The 17,322-nt window shown below is 43.4% G+C and overlaps 2 protein-coding genes across 2 annotated transcripts in view; one reads left to right on the top strand and one right to left on the bottom strand.

Moving 5' to 3' along the window:
• Positions 1–1,175: 1,175 nt before the first annotated feature.
• LOC143122429 (uncharacterized) lies at positions 1,176–3,696 on the top strand. Its single transcript, XM_076283223.1, has 2 exons — positions 1,176–1,367; positions 2,559–3,696. The coding sequence occupies exons 1-2, from the start codon at positions 1,313–1,315 to the stop codon at positions 3,113–3,115; spliced, it is 612 nt and encodes a 203-aa protein (XP_076139338.1). The 5' UTR covers positions 1,176–1,312; the 3' UTR covers positions 3,116–3,696.
• Positions 3,697–7,337: 3,641 nt separating this feature from the next.
• Positions 7,338–17,322, bottom strand: part of aif1l (allograft inflammatory factor 1-like) — a 19,297-nt gene continuing 9,312 nt past the window's right edge. Inside the window, exons 5-6 of the mRNA XM_076283986.1 lie at positions 17,061–17,223; positions 7,338–10,760 (exon numbers count right to left, since the gene is read on the bottom strand). Of these exons, the coding sequence (XP_076140101.1) occupies positions 10,661–10,760; positions 17,061–17,223 (263 nt within the window). The 3' untranslated portion in view covers positions 7,338–10,660. The remainder of the gene's footprint in view (positions 10,761–17,060; positions 17,224–17,322) is intronic.

The following is a 17,322-nucleotide window of genomic DNA, read 5'->3' as shown; positions in this document are numbered from 1 at the left end:
TTCCATGTGGCATTTTAGTTTTGATGGTTTCATGCTCTCATGTGCCAGCCATCTACTGCACACCACACAATGGGGTTTCTGTCCTATTTTGTCCTCAGTTTAAGTGAATCCATTTGGGTCCCGACCCACCAGTTAAGAATCACTGTTGCGAAGTTTGCTTCTTTTCAGTTCAATCATCGATATGAGATGCTGTTTACATTTTTTTTTACCAGATTCATAGGAGCCCCAATGTACAGAATGAATAGCCCTCTGCCAGCCAATCAGAACATAGTATTTCTTGTCTCTTAGGGATACCTTTTCAATAATATGCCTTTCTTTTTAAAAAGTTGGTATACCATGATTATTGTGTGGATATTTTTGTATTTTCAAATTACTAATTACTTGTATTTTAATGAAATACATTTTTCACATCAGTATTTTGTATTTTATTTTGTTACATTTTATGAGCCAGTATTTGTAGTTTGTAACAAAATAGTTTTTGATGTATTTGTGCCCACCTCTGATGACAGCCAACGTTCTTTTTTCACATTTTCATAAAAAATGGTCCTGTCTGTATTGTACCAGTTACTTATGCTTCTTCCATTTGATATCTGTGCCTATTTGGTTACAGACAGGTTAAATATTACACCTAGGCTAGGAATGGTCCAACCATGGGAACCACTAGTCCTACATTAGGCAATTTAATGTGTCTGTGTTTGTCAGCCTGTATGGTGGAGGACGTTGACACCTACACCCACTGTTCATTTTACCCCACTCATACTAATCTTCAACCAACCTGCTACAATGAAAATAACCTGAAGAATGTCATTATGTAAATATTTGTCATATGCAAACAACCGCTGCAATACTCCTCATTGGCCTGGGGATGCTCTTTTTGGGGGACAATGTCAATGCTTCAAGCTTTCATATCTCATAACAGTTGGGATTTGTCCTAAAAAGGTAAAGGCATTTCTATGACAGGAAACAATAATGGCTACTCTTAGCATTTGCAGAGATAAAATGTTTGTGTATGTGCCTGTGTTTCAGAAATGTATGTGAGAGAACACACATGTTAGCTCTGGGAAAGCTAAAGGGGTTTTAAATGGCTCGCCAGTCTAGAGAAAATGTGTCATCTGATGGTGTGTGGTTGACCCACTTCACTTCCTGTGCGCCTGAGAAACAACAGCAGAAATGTTCTCAGCTATATAACCCCCTCGCTGTATTCAGATGTATTCGTAGGGCTAGAGGTTCTCAGACCATCACCAGCACGAGAAGGGAACAAATAACCAAAGAACTACAGAAGAGTAACCCAGAGAAGCTCAGCTCACCTGATATGGCTTGGCAAAGACCCATTCTCATGCTGATGCTGTTGGTGATCCCTTCTGCAGGTGAATAATCTGTCACTCACTTCAATTACACAAAGGCTCATTCCTCTTTCAATGTCTGGATTCAAAGTAACACATTTTGGGCATCGATAGCATGTTTTGTGAGATAGAATCTACATGTTAACTTGTTGAATTTGTTGACAACACCTTTCAGACATTATTATTATTATTTATTTATTTATTTATTTTTGTTATGATATCTTTAATCAAATATATTATTTGAAGATGAAATATTTCAGTGTATCCTTTCACAGAATTCACACTGTATTGCTCTGACATATGTAGCTCTGTTTTATATTCTGTCAGAGGTTACAAAAACATAGGTAAATATCTGCAATAGTAAAAATGGTTGTGCTGGTGAACATATGCCAATAATAATCATCATATCTCCAATGTTAGTTACCTTTTCTTGTAGTTTATTAACAATACACTGCTATAAAAAGTATTCACCCCCCCCCCCCTTGGATATGTCCCCTTTTACTGTTTTTATAAATGGAATCTTGATAAATTTAATTTGGTCTTTATCTACAATAATTTACAAATGCAATACAATGTCAAAGTGAAAGCACATTTCTACAAAGTAATGTTAATTACCTAAAAAGATTTAATGCAAAATAATTGATTGGATAAATATTCACTCTCTTCGAGTCAGCATTTAGATGCACTTTTGGCCACAATTAAAGCATGGAGTCTGCGTGGATAGGTCTCAATTAGTCTTGCACATCTTGCAATTTTACTCAATTTTTCTTTGCAAAACTACTCAATCTACTCAAAGGGGATCAGGTGTGAACAGCTTCGGCTCATTGTCTAGCTGGAAAGTAAATCTTCTCCCAAGTCGTAGTCACTATTTTGCATTATTCATTTTTAGTTAACATTACTTTGTAGAAATGTGCTTTCAATTAAATTGATGTACATTCCATTCATAAAAGCAAAAGGGGAAATATCTAGGGGGATGTATACTTTTTATATAGGCACTAAAGGTATAGTTCTCATTTCAATTATTTCCCTCTATAAAGCAAGACCATCTCTGAGATGAAAACCTCAGATGGAATTATCTTACACTCAAAAGCTAGATTTATACGGTGAAGAGAGGTGCCGTGCCAGATGGAATTTGCATATGTTGAATTCAATTTCTCACCCAATATTCAAATGGCAAAAACAGTCAAGCTGACTTAAGGACGCTGTCATTCTCAGGTAAACCTGCAGCTTATAAGGGACATGCAGTGGCCGCACCTGAGGTGCACATGGAAGCGCCGGGCGCCCGGCGGGTGCCACTGCTGCACCAGGATCGCCTAGAGAGGAAGGTGGATTGGCTGAAGAAGCTGGAGGATTGGCTGAAGCGGGAGGTGGAGGAGGATCTGGAGAAGAAGGCCAGGATGGAGCTGGAGCTGGAGGAGAAAAAGGAGGAGGAGGAGGACGATCACCTGGTGGAGGAAGAGGAAATGGAGGAGGGGGATCACCTGGAGGAGGAGGACGAGGAGAACAACGGGGAAGTGGGGATGGAGGAGGAGAAGGACCGTCTGGAACTGGAGGAGGAAAAGGAGGAGTACCGCCCGGATGAGGAAGAGGAGGAGGAAGATCGCCTGGAGGAAAAGGAAGATCGTCTGGAGTTGGAGGAGGAGAATGCGGTGGCGCAGTACCTAGAGGAGAGAATGGAGCCAGTTACTTCCCAGTTTCAAGAGTTCGAAGATGACGATCGGAGCCCTGAGCCCCCACTCCCCCAGTTTGGAGACAGCAAAGAGGATTATTGACCCAATCCCTGTGGATATCAGCCTTGCTAGGGTGTCATAATATGCTAGGTAGCTTACATCAGTGCTATAAAGGTGCCATATGTAATGTCTGCCAAAAAATCAATTCATACTCCACATTCCATAAAAGATGGGGCAGTATACCTCCAGAAAGTGAGATGGTCTACCCTAGAGTAACAACTGAGACACGTGTATTGCAGTTTGGCTGGCAGTTATGTTGCCCGCATACCGCCTCACATGGCCGAAACTGGTATTATGCCACCTGTCGGGCAGTGGCTAGTAATTTAGCATGCTAATTCAGGTTGATATCTCTGCAGCACTATACCTTGTCATTTTTTTAATGACAACATCGCCCTTATTTCTTCTCATTATTTTGATGCGTGTAGCTCATTTTTTGGATATTTTTACCTCAATTCTTACACATGGCACCTTTAAACACAGTGTTATTGGTCTGCTAGCCATTACACTTTGCAAATTTAATTGGTTTAAAATATATTTACTGGCTGATTTGCCTGATTTGTCTTATGAAGTACTCAGCACAAGCATAAATGTATGAGGATTAAATAAACCTTACCTACTGTGTATTTATAGGCCTACTGTCTTTTTTTACTATCTGTGGTATCACAGTTACATTAGCATCAATCAGCTACAACTGAAATGTGACTGGTGTGTTAGTGGGGAAAAAAACTGATTTCTGAAGTGACAACATTTGTCAATGAATTGAAGGGCCTGGGGTGCAATCTACATTGAACACTTTTTGAGGTTTAAAACTATGCCCCTTATTATGATTTACATACAACTGTCAGAAGCATTTCCTGTTGTCAACCCTGGACAAAATAATGAAGACAGAGTTAACTGTACAGCACTATTGGTTGTGTCGAATGCATGCGATTGTGATTGGATCCTGGGCTTTTGGTGATTCGGAGACGGGCGTAAATGGGATCCTTTCCAGACTGACCTGCACAGCAAATTCCAATTTAGCCTACTTATCAGTTTGTCTGGGTTCACCCAAGCTACTGTAACCATGCAGACATTTTGGTTGTTGTGTTGCTTAGTCCTCTCTTTCCAGTGACACTACATGGCAGGAATTTTACTTTCTGAAGCTGGTCTTTTACATCTCTGGATGTTTCAGAATTCTTGTGTGGCATAGGCCAAACTCAATTTTGAATCTGCCATTCGTGCAACCAGCAGATGGCAATGCAGACTGACTGCCTATGGCTCTGTAGACAGATATTAATGCTTTGGCACAGTTTCCCTATTCGCCAGTAGATGGCGATAAAACGACAGTCATGACTAGGTTGAATTAAAGCTTTTATTGAGGTGTTCTTTCGCAATGTTAACTGATAATTATATATGTGTGCACATGTTAGATATATTTATATTTATATCATGTGTGCAATTGTTAATTGAATTATATTTGTATAACCAAGCTTCATAATGTAGCCTACAAATCAGTTATAGCTTGTTCCATTCCTGCTCTGAAATCACTGGCCTCACTCAGATAGATTCAATCATCGGTTGACACATGACTTCACTTCCTGGTTTGTTTGTGATCAGTCCATTCCTTTACAGTCAGTGACTGCTAATTTCCACCTGGTGTCTCCCAACCTGATGTAATTCAAAGCTTGTTAAAATAGAACTAGGCTTACTGTGTGTGTGTGTGTGTGTGTGTGTGTGTGTGTGTGTGTGTGTGTGTGTGTGTGTGTGTGTGTGTGTGAGGGAGACGAAGAGAGAGGACAACAGTTGAGTGGGATCACATGTGCAAACACCTGCGACTGGACAGTTGACCAAAGCAAGCTACGTAATCACTCATCACCCCACCCCTTTCTCATGCTGCTTACACACAGTCACACAGGCACCCACACGCACAGTCACTCTATCCACACACACACACACACACACACACGCACACGCGCACACACACACTCGCATAGGCTACTCTCTCTCTCACACAGTTACTCTCTATCCACAATTCTCTATCCTCTCCACACGTCATATGCTCTCACTCTTGCACAAATCACTCCACTCCACTCAACTCTATCCACACACATACACACAAACACAGTCATATAGGCTACTCTCACTCTTGCACAGTCTATCCATACACACACATATACACACACACAGTCGAATAAGCTACTCTCACACGCACAGTCACTCTCTTCACACGCACACACACACACACACACTCTCTCTCTCTCTCTCTCTCTCACTCACACACACACACACACACAATGTCTAAAACTAAAACAAGTTACGCACTTCAAAGTTAATGACAAGCACACACACAGGAAATCAGACATCATACAGCCTAGTCCCTCTGTTCCAGGATTTCAGTCGAAGCAAAACAAAGACGCATTTTCTTTTAAGATCAAACACATCTGTGATCTCAGCTCCAAATCTCTCCAGCTTTATCAAGAACATAAAAGAGGGAAGGACAATGAGGAAGTGTCAATGTAAAAATAACAAAATGGACACTGTAAGAAATGTATCCTGGGAAAGAGAAACATTTTCACCGCGAGTGAAATGGCTTGAGTGAAGTGACTTTCACATGACCTCATGACCTTCACATGACCTCAAAGGTGACTGCAGATTGTGGGTCCGTTTGGATACAAAAACAAAAATAGACCAAAAAAAGGTAACATAAAATCTGCCATACCAGATCTAGCGAAGGCCACATTCTGTGCAGTGCGGGCATCAGTGAATTGCATTTAATTGTGGCCTGATGTGATGTTGGAGCTCGTTAACAAGCTTGTTTGAGTGCTCCTCCATTGCCGATCTACTGTGTCTCTGGGGGGTAACGCTGCTTAAGTGCTGTTTGCTCCCCCACTCCTCTCCATCCACAACAACCCCCCCCCCCCCCCCTCCAACCAACACACACATACACACACACATGCTCAGCTTCCACGGAAATCTCTGGGCCCACAGCTGCCTTGGTCTCTGGTTTACAGCTGAAACAACACACTGGTGTCTTTGCCTGATCCAGGGCTGATTGAGAAGCCTTGAGTTGCTGAATCTCCATGTCGGCCAATCTCTACGAGAACTCAAAATGTGCATGTGAGTGAGTGAGTGTGTGTGTGTGTGCATGTGAGTGTGTGTGTACTCATTCAGCAATGTGCATCCAGTCCACACACTTATGTGAGCATGAGTAGGCACATAAAAATCCCATCTGCACACACACACACACACAAAAGCATACACAAAAGGGTATGCCAAATATCACGTTCACTGACACACATCTTCACTCACCCGTGCTGTAACGACACAGATTAAGGGTAGTTTGTGAATGAGCCTATAAGGCACGAAGGGAAAGACCATCTCAGCAGCACATGCCATGTTTGTATAAATTAAACATACACACACATGCTCTAGTCTACAAACATGGCCACCATTTGTAGTCTGTGTGCTAATTCTCCTGGGTGGGGGTTGTGGTGGTGGTGGTGTGCCCTCCTGAATAATATTCACGTGTGTCAACGTGTTTATGAGCAAGAGATAGAGAGAAGCACAGAGAAAGAGAGAGGGAGAGAGAAGGAAACTGGGTTAGTACCCCGGCTCCGTATGTTCCTCACTCACTGGTGGCCACCCTTGGGGGTAGGTGGCTCACTGCTCCCCTCCCTTGGGGCAGTTCTCATTTATTTATTGCCCCAATCAGTGCATCTGGCCTGACTGAGTGCCAGGGCCCTGCTGGAGGACCGGCTCTCTGCAGCCCTGCGGTATGCTGGGTATTTTTAGCATCTGGCACATAAGGGGGTGACCTAGGATTCCTAGTTCATGCCTTGAAGATGTACTTTTGAGTCAGACTGGGAATGCATGAGAGAGAATGATTATGAAGCGTAATCCGGATACAAGGCTACAAAAGTAAACCAACTGTTTCACTGGAGTTAAAAAAGATTATGTGACTGAATGGTTATGAAACGTTATCCAGATACAAGGCTACACAAGTCAATCAGCCGTTTCAATAGAATGAGAAAAACAGTCAGGAAAGGTCTCTGGGATGAAATATTTAAGGGAGGAGTTACTCTCGCCTGAAGATTGAGGTTAAAAATGTGTGAATAAAGAAGGGTGTTAATATTTGATTCAGAGGGAGAGATGAAAAGCAAACATTGAAAATGGCTGAATTTTAACACCCCAGTTGGAAAATCAGAACACAATCAAAAGACCAAAACCCCATCAAAAATACACACACACACACACACACACAGACGGACAGTCATCACAAATGTCATCGGTGTAACAATAACAACTTTATTTCCTTTGGTGCTTGCAAAAAAACAAACAAAACAATAAAACAACAGTATTTTAATGTCTTACAGGTGATAAAACATCCATCTAGATATAACAATACAGGTAATGATAATATTAAAAATGGCAGCACTAGTGACAAATGAAAATACATGTTAATAAATGCGCACTAATAAATTACTCATGTGCTTCAGCTATAGCAGTATAGCTAACCTTATGCTTTTAATGCTTCAACACAAGTGAGAAAGTAAAATACAAATTTCACACGCGCACACACACACACACAGAGGCACAGAGCAGAACGACTGCTACACACACACACACACACAAACACACAAACCCTGCCTGATAGGTGCCCCCCCCCTCCCCCTTGAGTCTAATGAGTTTGAGGTTCCTGGGGGACCTGACCGAGGCTGACAGTGTAACGGGTCATGGGCCCGTTCTGTTCTGCATTCTCTCTGTCTGTCTGTCCGTCCGTCCCCAGGCCTGCAGGGAAGGAGGAACACGGAACACGGAACACGGCTCCGGGGCTCACGCCGCGTGACCAGACACAGACCCTGGAGCGTACCGGCACGGGCCAGATCTACACCGCAGGTCTGCCAGATGAGCCTCGGAACATCTTCTAGGGTGCGCCATCATCTAGATTAGGAAACGCACACCTGTGAAACGCGAGGGAAGGTGGGACAGGAGAGCCGGACGTCGCTCAGACATCAGCCCAATTCTGGGCCGACTCCGGCCCACATCCAACCCAGACCCAGACGTGTCAGAACCGACATGAATTGGTTCCAGTCAGCCGATACCTCAGCATGACATGCATGTTTCATGACTGGATGGTGTTCTACGTTCTACTGGTGCAGATGGCCCAGTAAAGAACCCTGAATGGTTCTTTGGTGCCATCTTAAGAGAGCAACAGAACGAGGTCAGAGTACAACGGAACGTCAGTGAAACGGACTCGTGAGGATGGCAAGAGGGGATGCTGGGAAATGCTCATCTGACTGAAAGTTCACCTTCCAAACGTCACTGAGGGATTTATAAAATGAAGCACCAGGCAACTGTAAAGATACACACATTCCCATAAACATGCACACTGAGTGTGTCAACAAACCCAAAGAGCACACACACACACACACACACACAGACACACACACATCCCTACACCTACAGGGGACAGACCACACCCAGAGGGACCGTTATATACATGCTTTGCTGAACTGAGAATCTCAGAGGACCAGGACTGACCCTTCTTTTCCCCTAGGAGTGCTTCTGACCCTCCCCCCACCCCACCCCCAGGGAAACGCCTCCCCCATTCCTACCCTCACTGATAGGCACTTGGAAGGAGAGTGAGTTCAAGCTGATTTCGGACACTGAGGCCCAGGCTAGCCTGGCTAAGCAGCAGTAGCAGCAGCAGAGGTGGCAGCACCTGATGGAGTCTTACATGGGGAAAGGTAGCGTTCAGTGGGCTGGACCTGAAGAAGTGAATGACAGGAGCCTCCGCCCCAACACCTGGCTTCAACTCTCTGAGGGACCTAAAAGACGAGTTACGGAATTTTGAGAAACTTGAGCTAAATGAGAACCGATTCGTATTCTAAGAGAGAATCCTTCAGGTTTCAGGAATGGAAGGATAAATGAAAACCATCAAAAACCAAAGTTTCTATGTTCGGAACTCAGTCTCATCCTCTTGTTAACTTGAGGGGGACCTTGGACTTGGAGAAGAGCTGGCCCCAGTTTTTCTAGCAAGGAAGCTTGGATCGCTCCGGAAAATAATGGCAAGCGTAAATCGTCAGCTAACGTTAATCTCGGTCACAACACTGAGCAGAAATCACCTGCTCGGGTAATCTGGCGGGCCTGAAACGGTGAGGAATTAGCACGCTTACTGTAGGGGTCCCATTAACCAACATGCATTGCAAACAGAGAAAAAGGCTTACTGTACATTTGTGCTTCAGTATTCAACTTGACTACCTGTGCTGTGATCACGTAGACACACACACACAAACACACACACAACCAGCCCGACTCGGGTCAAACTCTGGGGTACGTCACGTGCTGAGGAAGACAGGAAAGAATAGTCGGAGAGGAGAGGGTGAACGAGGGAGGAGAGAGAGAGAAGAGCTGCTGGAGCCAAACTAAGCGGTGTGGAATGTGGCCTTAGGCAAGCCTCAAACTCTAACGCACGGTTCTCCACTTCATCCCTTTCCCCTGCACTAAAGCAGACCAGCAGAAATAAGCAGCTCGGTTTGGCCTTTTCCCCTTCCTCCCTCTCTCTCTCTCTCTCTCTCTCTGGAGAGCGAGAGAGTTCCAGCGGGTCTCAGAGCGCCCCTCTCAGGATTCACATCTCAGGAGGATATAAGACGATTGTCTAGCTCACATCACATACCCACCATGACAACCGCCACCATAAAAAAAACCTCACAGTACTATTATGGGTACACAAGACAATTAGGTAAAGGTAAAAGACTTCCACCACAGTTCTCTTCAAAGACTAGCCTACTTGACAGATTACAAAAAATTCCACACTGTTTGGAATAAAGAAATGGAGATATTAACCACTCTGCGCTAACAACCATGGTGACAGCCTTTGTGACAAAATGGAATTAGAATTGTAGTTAACATCTGCCCCTCTTAAACCTTCATGACATCACACAACACAGAGCTCACATGATTAGATGAAACCTTAGCTCCTAAGGTTACTGTGCTCTTCAGAGTTTATACTTCATAGGTCAAGCTACGTCTGCGTGGCAAGCTCAACCAATCGCATGTGAATAACAACAATAATAAAAAGCATAACAATTTAACATCACACACTCCCGTAACTTACAATTGTAAACGCCACAATCGTTGCGTTTCTCTTAGGAATTGGGTAAAAGTTATTCAGCCCAGACATCTAAACTACACTTAAAAAACATTTTATGTTATACTACTAAGAGCATTAATGTTGGATGTAGCAGCCACGCCACTAACAGATACATTACTGGACCATCATCTTAAAAAACGACTTAGTTACTTCATTAAGGGGTGCAAACGCTAATTAGAAACACCAGAATTGCCGTCACCATTTTATATAAATATATACACTGAGTTTTTTTCTTCGTAAAAAAGCTACTTTGCGGCATTATGTCTTCACAGCAAATATATAGATAGATTTTTTTTCCTTCTATTTGTTTTTGTTTGTGATTTTTCATCTTTGCTCTCTTCCGAGCCACTGAGCTTCCACTGGAGCAAAGGATGCTGGGTAAGGCTATGTACATGTTGTGGTTTGGGTGCGAGGGTTAGGGCGGGTCCAGATCAGGAAGCCACTAGTCCTCTGGTCTAAGGTAGGCTGGCGATGTCTCGTTTGGGTGGTGGACCATTGGATGGACCGCTGGGTTTAGCGCTGGCACCGTTGGCCTTGTCCTCAAATATCATCACCCTGAGAGAGAGAGAGGGAGAGAGAGAGGGAGAGAGAGGGAGAGAGAGAGATTGATTTAATTTGTCTTCAGATTTACAGGGTGCAGCTTGTGGCAGTCTTGAGACAATTGCACATTTCTATTGTATTCCGAATGATGTTGCATAATGTTAATTTGTCTTGGTTGTTGACTGGTCCCGAACAGTCCCGAACTGGAGAAGCTGACGATTGTGGTGCCAGTTGGCAGTGTAAGGGTGGCTTCCTGCGCAAAAAAGGTACAAACAGGAGGCAGCAGCTGAGAGGCGACTACTGACTGAGGAGAACCGAAGCAGACAGATCAGCTCGGCAACCCACTGAGTCAAACAAGAGGATTAGAGTGAGAGAACAGAGTGACAGAGAGAGATAGACAGAGAGAGAGAGAGAGAGGGGATAGAGAGATAGAGATAGAGAGGATAGATAGAGAGAGAGAGAAAGATAGAGATAGAAAGAGAGAGAGAGGGAGGGAGGATAGAGAGCATAGAGATAGAAAGAGAGAGAGAGGGGAATAGAGAGCTAGAGAGAGAGAGAGAGAGAGAGAGAGGGATAGAGGCAGAAGGTGAAACATGAGTCAGACTGACATTGTGTTTGATGAAAAAACAAAGCAGAGAACACAACTGTGATTAGTAAGGAGAGGAAAAGAAAAGGGAGAAAGTGAGCAGAACATAAAGGAGAAACAAAAGAGGGATACAGAGAGGAAGAGAGAAAGGAAGAGAGAGGGAGAGAGAGAGTGTGAGTGACTGAGTGAGTAAGTGAGAGAGAGCAAGAGAGAGAAGACAGGTCTATTCAGAGCTGACGTCTTGCTTTCCATTTCTGGTAAACCTTTGCAAAGCCCTGATAAGCCCTTAACAAGCACACACAAGTGACCACACACACATACACACACCAAAGTTCTTATTCACACCAGTCAATATAATCAAGCACACACAGGTTCACCAAAACTCTGCACATTATGTCCCACAATTCATCGCATTTGTTATCCCACACTGCCCTGAAAAACTACTTTACCCACAATTCAACTCCCCCACCCCACAGCTGAGCTTCCTGTTTTAAGTTCCAATATGCTGAGTGAGCTGGGGCCAGCACTGCAGGGTTCCTGCCTGAAGTCCCGGATTATCTACCAGAGAAAGGAGGTCACCGCTCTCACCCTTAAGGAGCCCTCACACACACACACACACACACACATGTGTGTGTGTGCATGAATGGTGCTGGCACACTGTTAAGCTGTGAGTATGTTGACTGGAGACAGAACTACAGTGAAATCAGAAGGAGGGTGATGCACTAGTTTGGACCCAACTTTCCCTACAGCTATAGTGTGTTCTCACTACATTATATAAGTACTTCACCTTATCTGCAAATATGATTAGTGTGTGTGTGTGTGTGTGTGTGTGTTAGAAAGTGTGTTTAAGAGCATTACATCGGTCACATAATGTAGTGTGACAATGTGTTTTGTTTTGCCATGTGTGTATGTGAATGTGCATGCGTGTGTGTGTGTATGAGTGTGTATGTACATGCGTGCGTGCATGCATGCAGGCATGTACCACAATGTCCACTGCCTTTAGCACATGAACTAATCAATATATCAGATCCACAACTGGTGTTACTCACACAACCCAGTCACGGGTCTGGCCATTTCTCGGTGTGTGTGTGGCTGTGTAGGTCTGGCTTTGTGTATGTGTGTGTTTGTTACATGATTAAGCACAAACAAAGACAAACGTTTGCGAATAGGTTAAAAAAAAATTGCTTTGAGTTCTCTGTGAACTTGGTAACAGAAGAGGTAACTCTTAGCAAACAATATAGTATACAGCTAAACGAAGTGTTGCTGTTGATGTCAAACAATTATTTTTACACAATGCACTCTATGCACGACTCCATTTTAGATTTGCTTATACTGGCAGATCAACTTCCTGTTTACATAATACATTGGCAGATATGGCTCTTTTCTATAGTCATTGTCTTCGAGACCTCTGGTTAGATAACTTTAGCTATTTTGTTCAACTAGCAATAGCCTACCATATTAAAACTGACAGGTCAGTAATCTGTAATTTTCTGTCATAGCCTACTATGTACAGCATCAGTTGTGCATAGAGCCTATTACCTTCAAATTGTTCGAAATCTCAAGTGTTCTGTGTGTGTGTGTGTGTCTGTGTGTGTAATGTGTGTGTGTGTGCGCACATGTGTGGGCGTGTGAAAGTGTAGTGTAGTGTGTGCGTAAGTAATTAGCTCTAACTGACCCAGCAGGCTGAGAGCAATGCCACCCAACCAGACGTTACTTTAGAGTAACTGACGCCCAGCTGCTGTGACCGATAACTGCCAACTCCTCTAGAGCAGGCCAGAAGAAAGAGAAAGAGAAAGAGAAAGAGAGAGAAGGGAGGATAGTGAGAGAGAGACGGATAAGGAGAAAACTACAGAGCAGGAGCCAATGAAATGAAAGAAAGAGTGAGAGACAGACAGAGGGAGAGAGAGGTGAGAGATGGAGACAAAGTCTAAGATAAACAAATGGAAGTAAAGGATAAAGGGAGAAGGAGAGAGAGAGAGATAGACAGAGTGTGAGAGAAAGTGAGGTCTGTTTTTTGTCCAACCAGTGAAATTTTTTTTCTCTTTCTCTCCCTGGGATAAAGAAACAGAAGAACAGAATGCTGCTGAAGTTTCCCTTGCCAACAGACAGCGCACACACACACACACACACACACACACACACACACACAAATGCATACATTAGCAGCTGAAGAGAATGGGGGCGTGGGGGGTGAGTGGGGCCAGAGAGAGAGGGAGATGGAGAGTGCGAGTGTGTGAAAGCCAGGAGGATGAGTATGATAGAGTGCTAGAGAAACTGTAAAAGGAGGTGAAGAGTTTGGAGATGATTTTTTTACAGGGCGAGGCAATTAGCAGTCAAGAGACGAGAAAGAACCAGAGATCACTTCTTATCACCTTTCTTTCTCAGTTTCGGTGTCTGTCTCTCTTAAGTTCTCTCTCTCCGTCCTATTCTCCCTAACTCCCTCGCTCTCAGAGCCTGGTGACTAAGCCTGTGTGTGTGTGTGTGTGTGTGTGTGAGATGAGTCTTGAAATGGAGGAGTGGGCAGAGGAATGCAGTAGGAGAGAGGGAACTTGGAGGGCAAGATAACAACTCCACTGTGTGTGTGTGTGTGTGTGTGTGTATACACATATATGTATGTATGTACATACACTACCAGTCGAAAGTTTGGACAGAGCTACTCATTTATACAAATAAGTAGCTGTGTCCAAATGTTTGACTGGTAGTGTATGTATGTATGTATGTATGTATGTATGTATGTATGTATGTATGTATGTATGTATGTATGTATGTGTGTGTGTGTGTGTCAAGTTGGTGCAAGGTCTCTCAAAGTCAACGCTGAGTGTGTGTGTGTGTGTGGTCAAAACGGGGTCAGTGAAGTCCAATGAGAATCCTCCAGTAAGGAGAAAGAACAGAAAGCTGAGAGTAGCTAACAGAAAGATGAGAACAACTAAAGTCTGCAGTGGAAAAAACACACACACACACACACACCAGTTTCTACGACAGTGAGAATTCAGATTTAATAAAATATGTATAATGTCAACCCTACTCACACTGCTAATATTCACCCCAAACTCAAAATGTTGCTTTACATACACTAAATGTGTTCTCAAAAAATATGCATTAATGCCATAATAAATTCATAAATATATGCATCAATGCCATAATCACTGAATACTGCTAAATATACACATTAATAGCGGGTGCACACACACACACAGTGTCCAGTTGTCCAGATCAGCCGTTCAGTCACAACTATAAATGATTGACAACTAAATCCTCCAAACCATCCATTAATTTCATAAGCCAGTAATCAGCTTTTTTATTGCTGTGAGTGTGCACACGTCTCTCTCTCTCTCTCTCTCTCTCTCTCTGTGTGTGTGTGTGTGTGTGTGTGTGTGTGTTTGTTTGTGTTTAGGAGTGGGGCATGCTTAGTTGGGTTGTTAGCTTAGGGCTCAATTGAGATTGTTACCAGATAACTTGTCTACTTTCAGTAATGCAACAAAGCTGTGACAAAACACTATGCATGCAGACACACGCACAAGCCTCATCTTCTTTCAATACATTTGGTGGAATATGTTTAAACGCACAAAGAGAGAGAGAGGGCAAAATAAACTGCTCTTTTGCTCTGTGATCAGTTTGAAGGATTAGATGAGGATTTGTTCAGGCAAGGGGCCATGGAAATTACTTATTCTGGAGACTCCATGTCACATGCTAGTGAGTTTGCAGCAAACAAACACAAACACACACACATACACAGGCGTTGGGCATGTTTGGAGTATATTTTTTAAGCTTTTGAACGAATAGCTACAACTTATGATCTGTGTGTGTGTGTGTGTGTGTGTGTGTGTGTGTGTGCGTGCATCTCTGTAGGCCTAAGATTCTTCTCAAAGACTGCCAACATCTCCATCTTCATGACCGATTTAGCATCACTCCCTAGCAAATCCCTGATAAAAACTCTGACTCTACCCCACTGAAAAGGCAAAAAGGAAAAAAGCTTCAGTCAAGTCCAACCAGCACATCCTTATTCAGATGCACTCATTTACTTCACAGCTATTTTAAAGCACAGAGAACCTCATTATGACATGAAAAAGTCATTTAGATAAACTACTCGTCACTCCGGAAATTAAAGTAGGTCACATTGATGCCACTCTCTAACTTTAGTTTTTTACACACACATACATACATTTTCAAATTTGTTTACCTTATATCTAACTAATTAGTTCTCTTTGCAGTCACGGTTTGTATGTGTTTATGGTTGTTGTTGTTATTATTTTCATTTGTTATTATTACTATTCTGTTAAAATGATTTAGTCTATAACTATGAGTATTTTTTTATGGAAGCTATATGACTACTTTGAACTGCACATTCTTGATGATGTCTATCGCTATTGTTGTGCATTTCTTTGGACAAACGCAAATGCTGAGAACCATCCCCATAACATACATACATATATCAATACCCACGTACAACATACATACGGTTCATATACCATACATACATAACTACATGTGCATACATACATCTGGAAACAGATGTCCTGAAATTACTCTTCAGTTCAGATCTTATGTAACGGTGCGGCATTGACTTTCTATAGTGTGGGGTGCAGCAGCCAGTCTCCAGCTGATGAGTCCTGCAGAGCCACAGCCTGGTAGCGTTCCTGCAGGACCACAGCCTGGTAGCGTTCCTGCAGGACCACAGCCTGGTAGCGAGTCCTGCTGTCCCTCTCTGGGTTTGGCTATAAGGGAAACCTACTCACCACCAAACTAGAGCACTTTTATTTCAGCACTGCTAAGTGGGTCCCTTACTGAGTGCGCTACATCTTCTCTCTCCCTCACACACACACACTGCAGTGCACACTTGTGAGCATACACATAAGAGTGTGAGGGTGCACGCACACACACACACATACACACACACACACACACACACAGACACAGGAGCATGTAACCACACACACAAATGAAAACATGCACACAAATTTTGGCATATACAGTACGTGCATGCACACGCACACACACACACACACACACACAACTACATACATTCTCTCCCTCGCTCACACACACACAGATATACACAGACACACACTGCATCTGGTGTCTGCACAATCGAAGTGGAGTCGGGTTGGGTGGGGTGTGTGTGTGTGTGTGTGTGTGTGTGTGGGGGGGGTTATGTAACCATGGACACAGACAGGAGTGACCATGTGGTGAGCAGGGGTGACATCACAAGTTAACCCCTGTGGCGCCGATCATGCTGTAGAGACGCTGATGCCACACACACACACACACACTCTCTCTCTCTCTCGAGGAAGGGAAAACAACAGGTGTGAGAGCAGCAATTTGGCACTGATATGTGCAACAGCTGTCTTTTCAACAGTCACTGACACACACACACACACGGAAAAGTTACTGATACAAACACACTTTCTCTTTGTTCAACACTCTCTCACACACACACTAATAGTCAGCCTCTTCACACACTCACAAACAGGGACAACTTACACAGTCTTCCTAAAATTCACACACTTGCAAATGGAAGCAAATGGTATTTTCTTCAAAGACCTAAAATGAAATGAATGCTTTCCCCCATTCAAAAGATACTTGCAAATGGAAGCAAATGGTATTTCCTTCAAAGACCTAAAATTACATTAATCCCTTCCCTCATTCAAAATATACTTTTTACAAAGTACACTTACACACTCTCTCTTCCTCTCACTAACACACACACACACACAGACCATCAGACTCACAGTTTGAGCACGGCAGATCTCTTGCCCAGCATCATCTTGACGAAGTCGCGGTAGTTGATGGTGTCACTGACGCCTCCCGTCACCTCCGAGATCATCTTCTTCATCTCCAGGTGCGTCTTCGGAACGCCCAGCTTCTCCATCATGCGCTTCATACCCATCATGTCTGTCACACACACACACACACAGTGACTACTGTGTCCAACTTTTTTTTTAATTAAATACAATGTACCATCCCAACAACATTCACTGACTGATGACCAAC

This window comes from Alosa pseudoharengus, unplaced genomic scaffold (assembly GCF_046254945.1).
Source record: "Alosa pseudoharengus isolate Yale_2024_CS ecotype anadromous, Long Island Sound unplaced genomic scaffold, YU_APseudo_1.1 YU_APseudo_1.1_scf_14, whole genome shotgun sequence".
Lineage (NCBI taxonomy): Eukaryota > Metazoa > Chordata > Actinopteri > Clupeiformes > Clupeidae > Alosa > Alosa pseudoharengus.
This window is presented reverse-complemented; position numbering and strand designations above follow the sequence as displayed.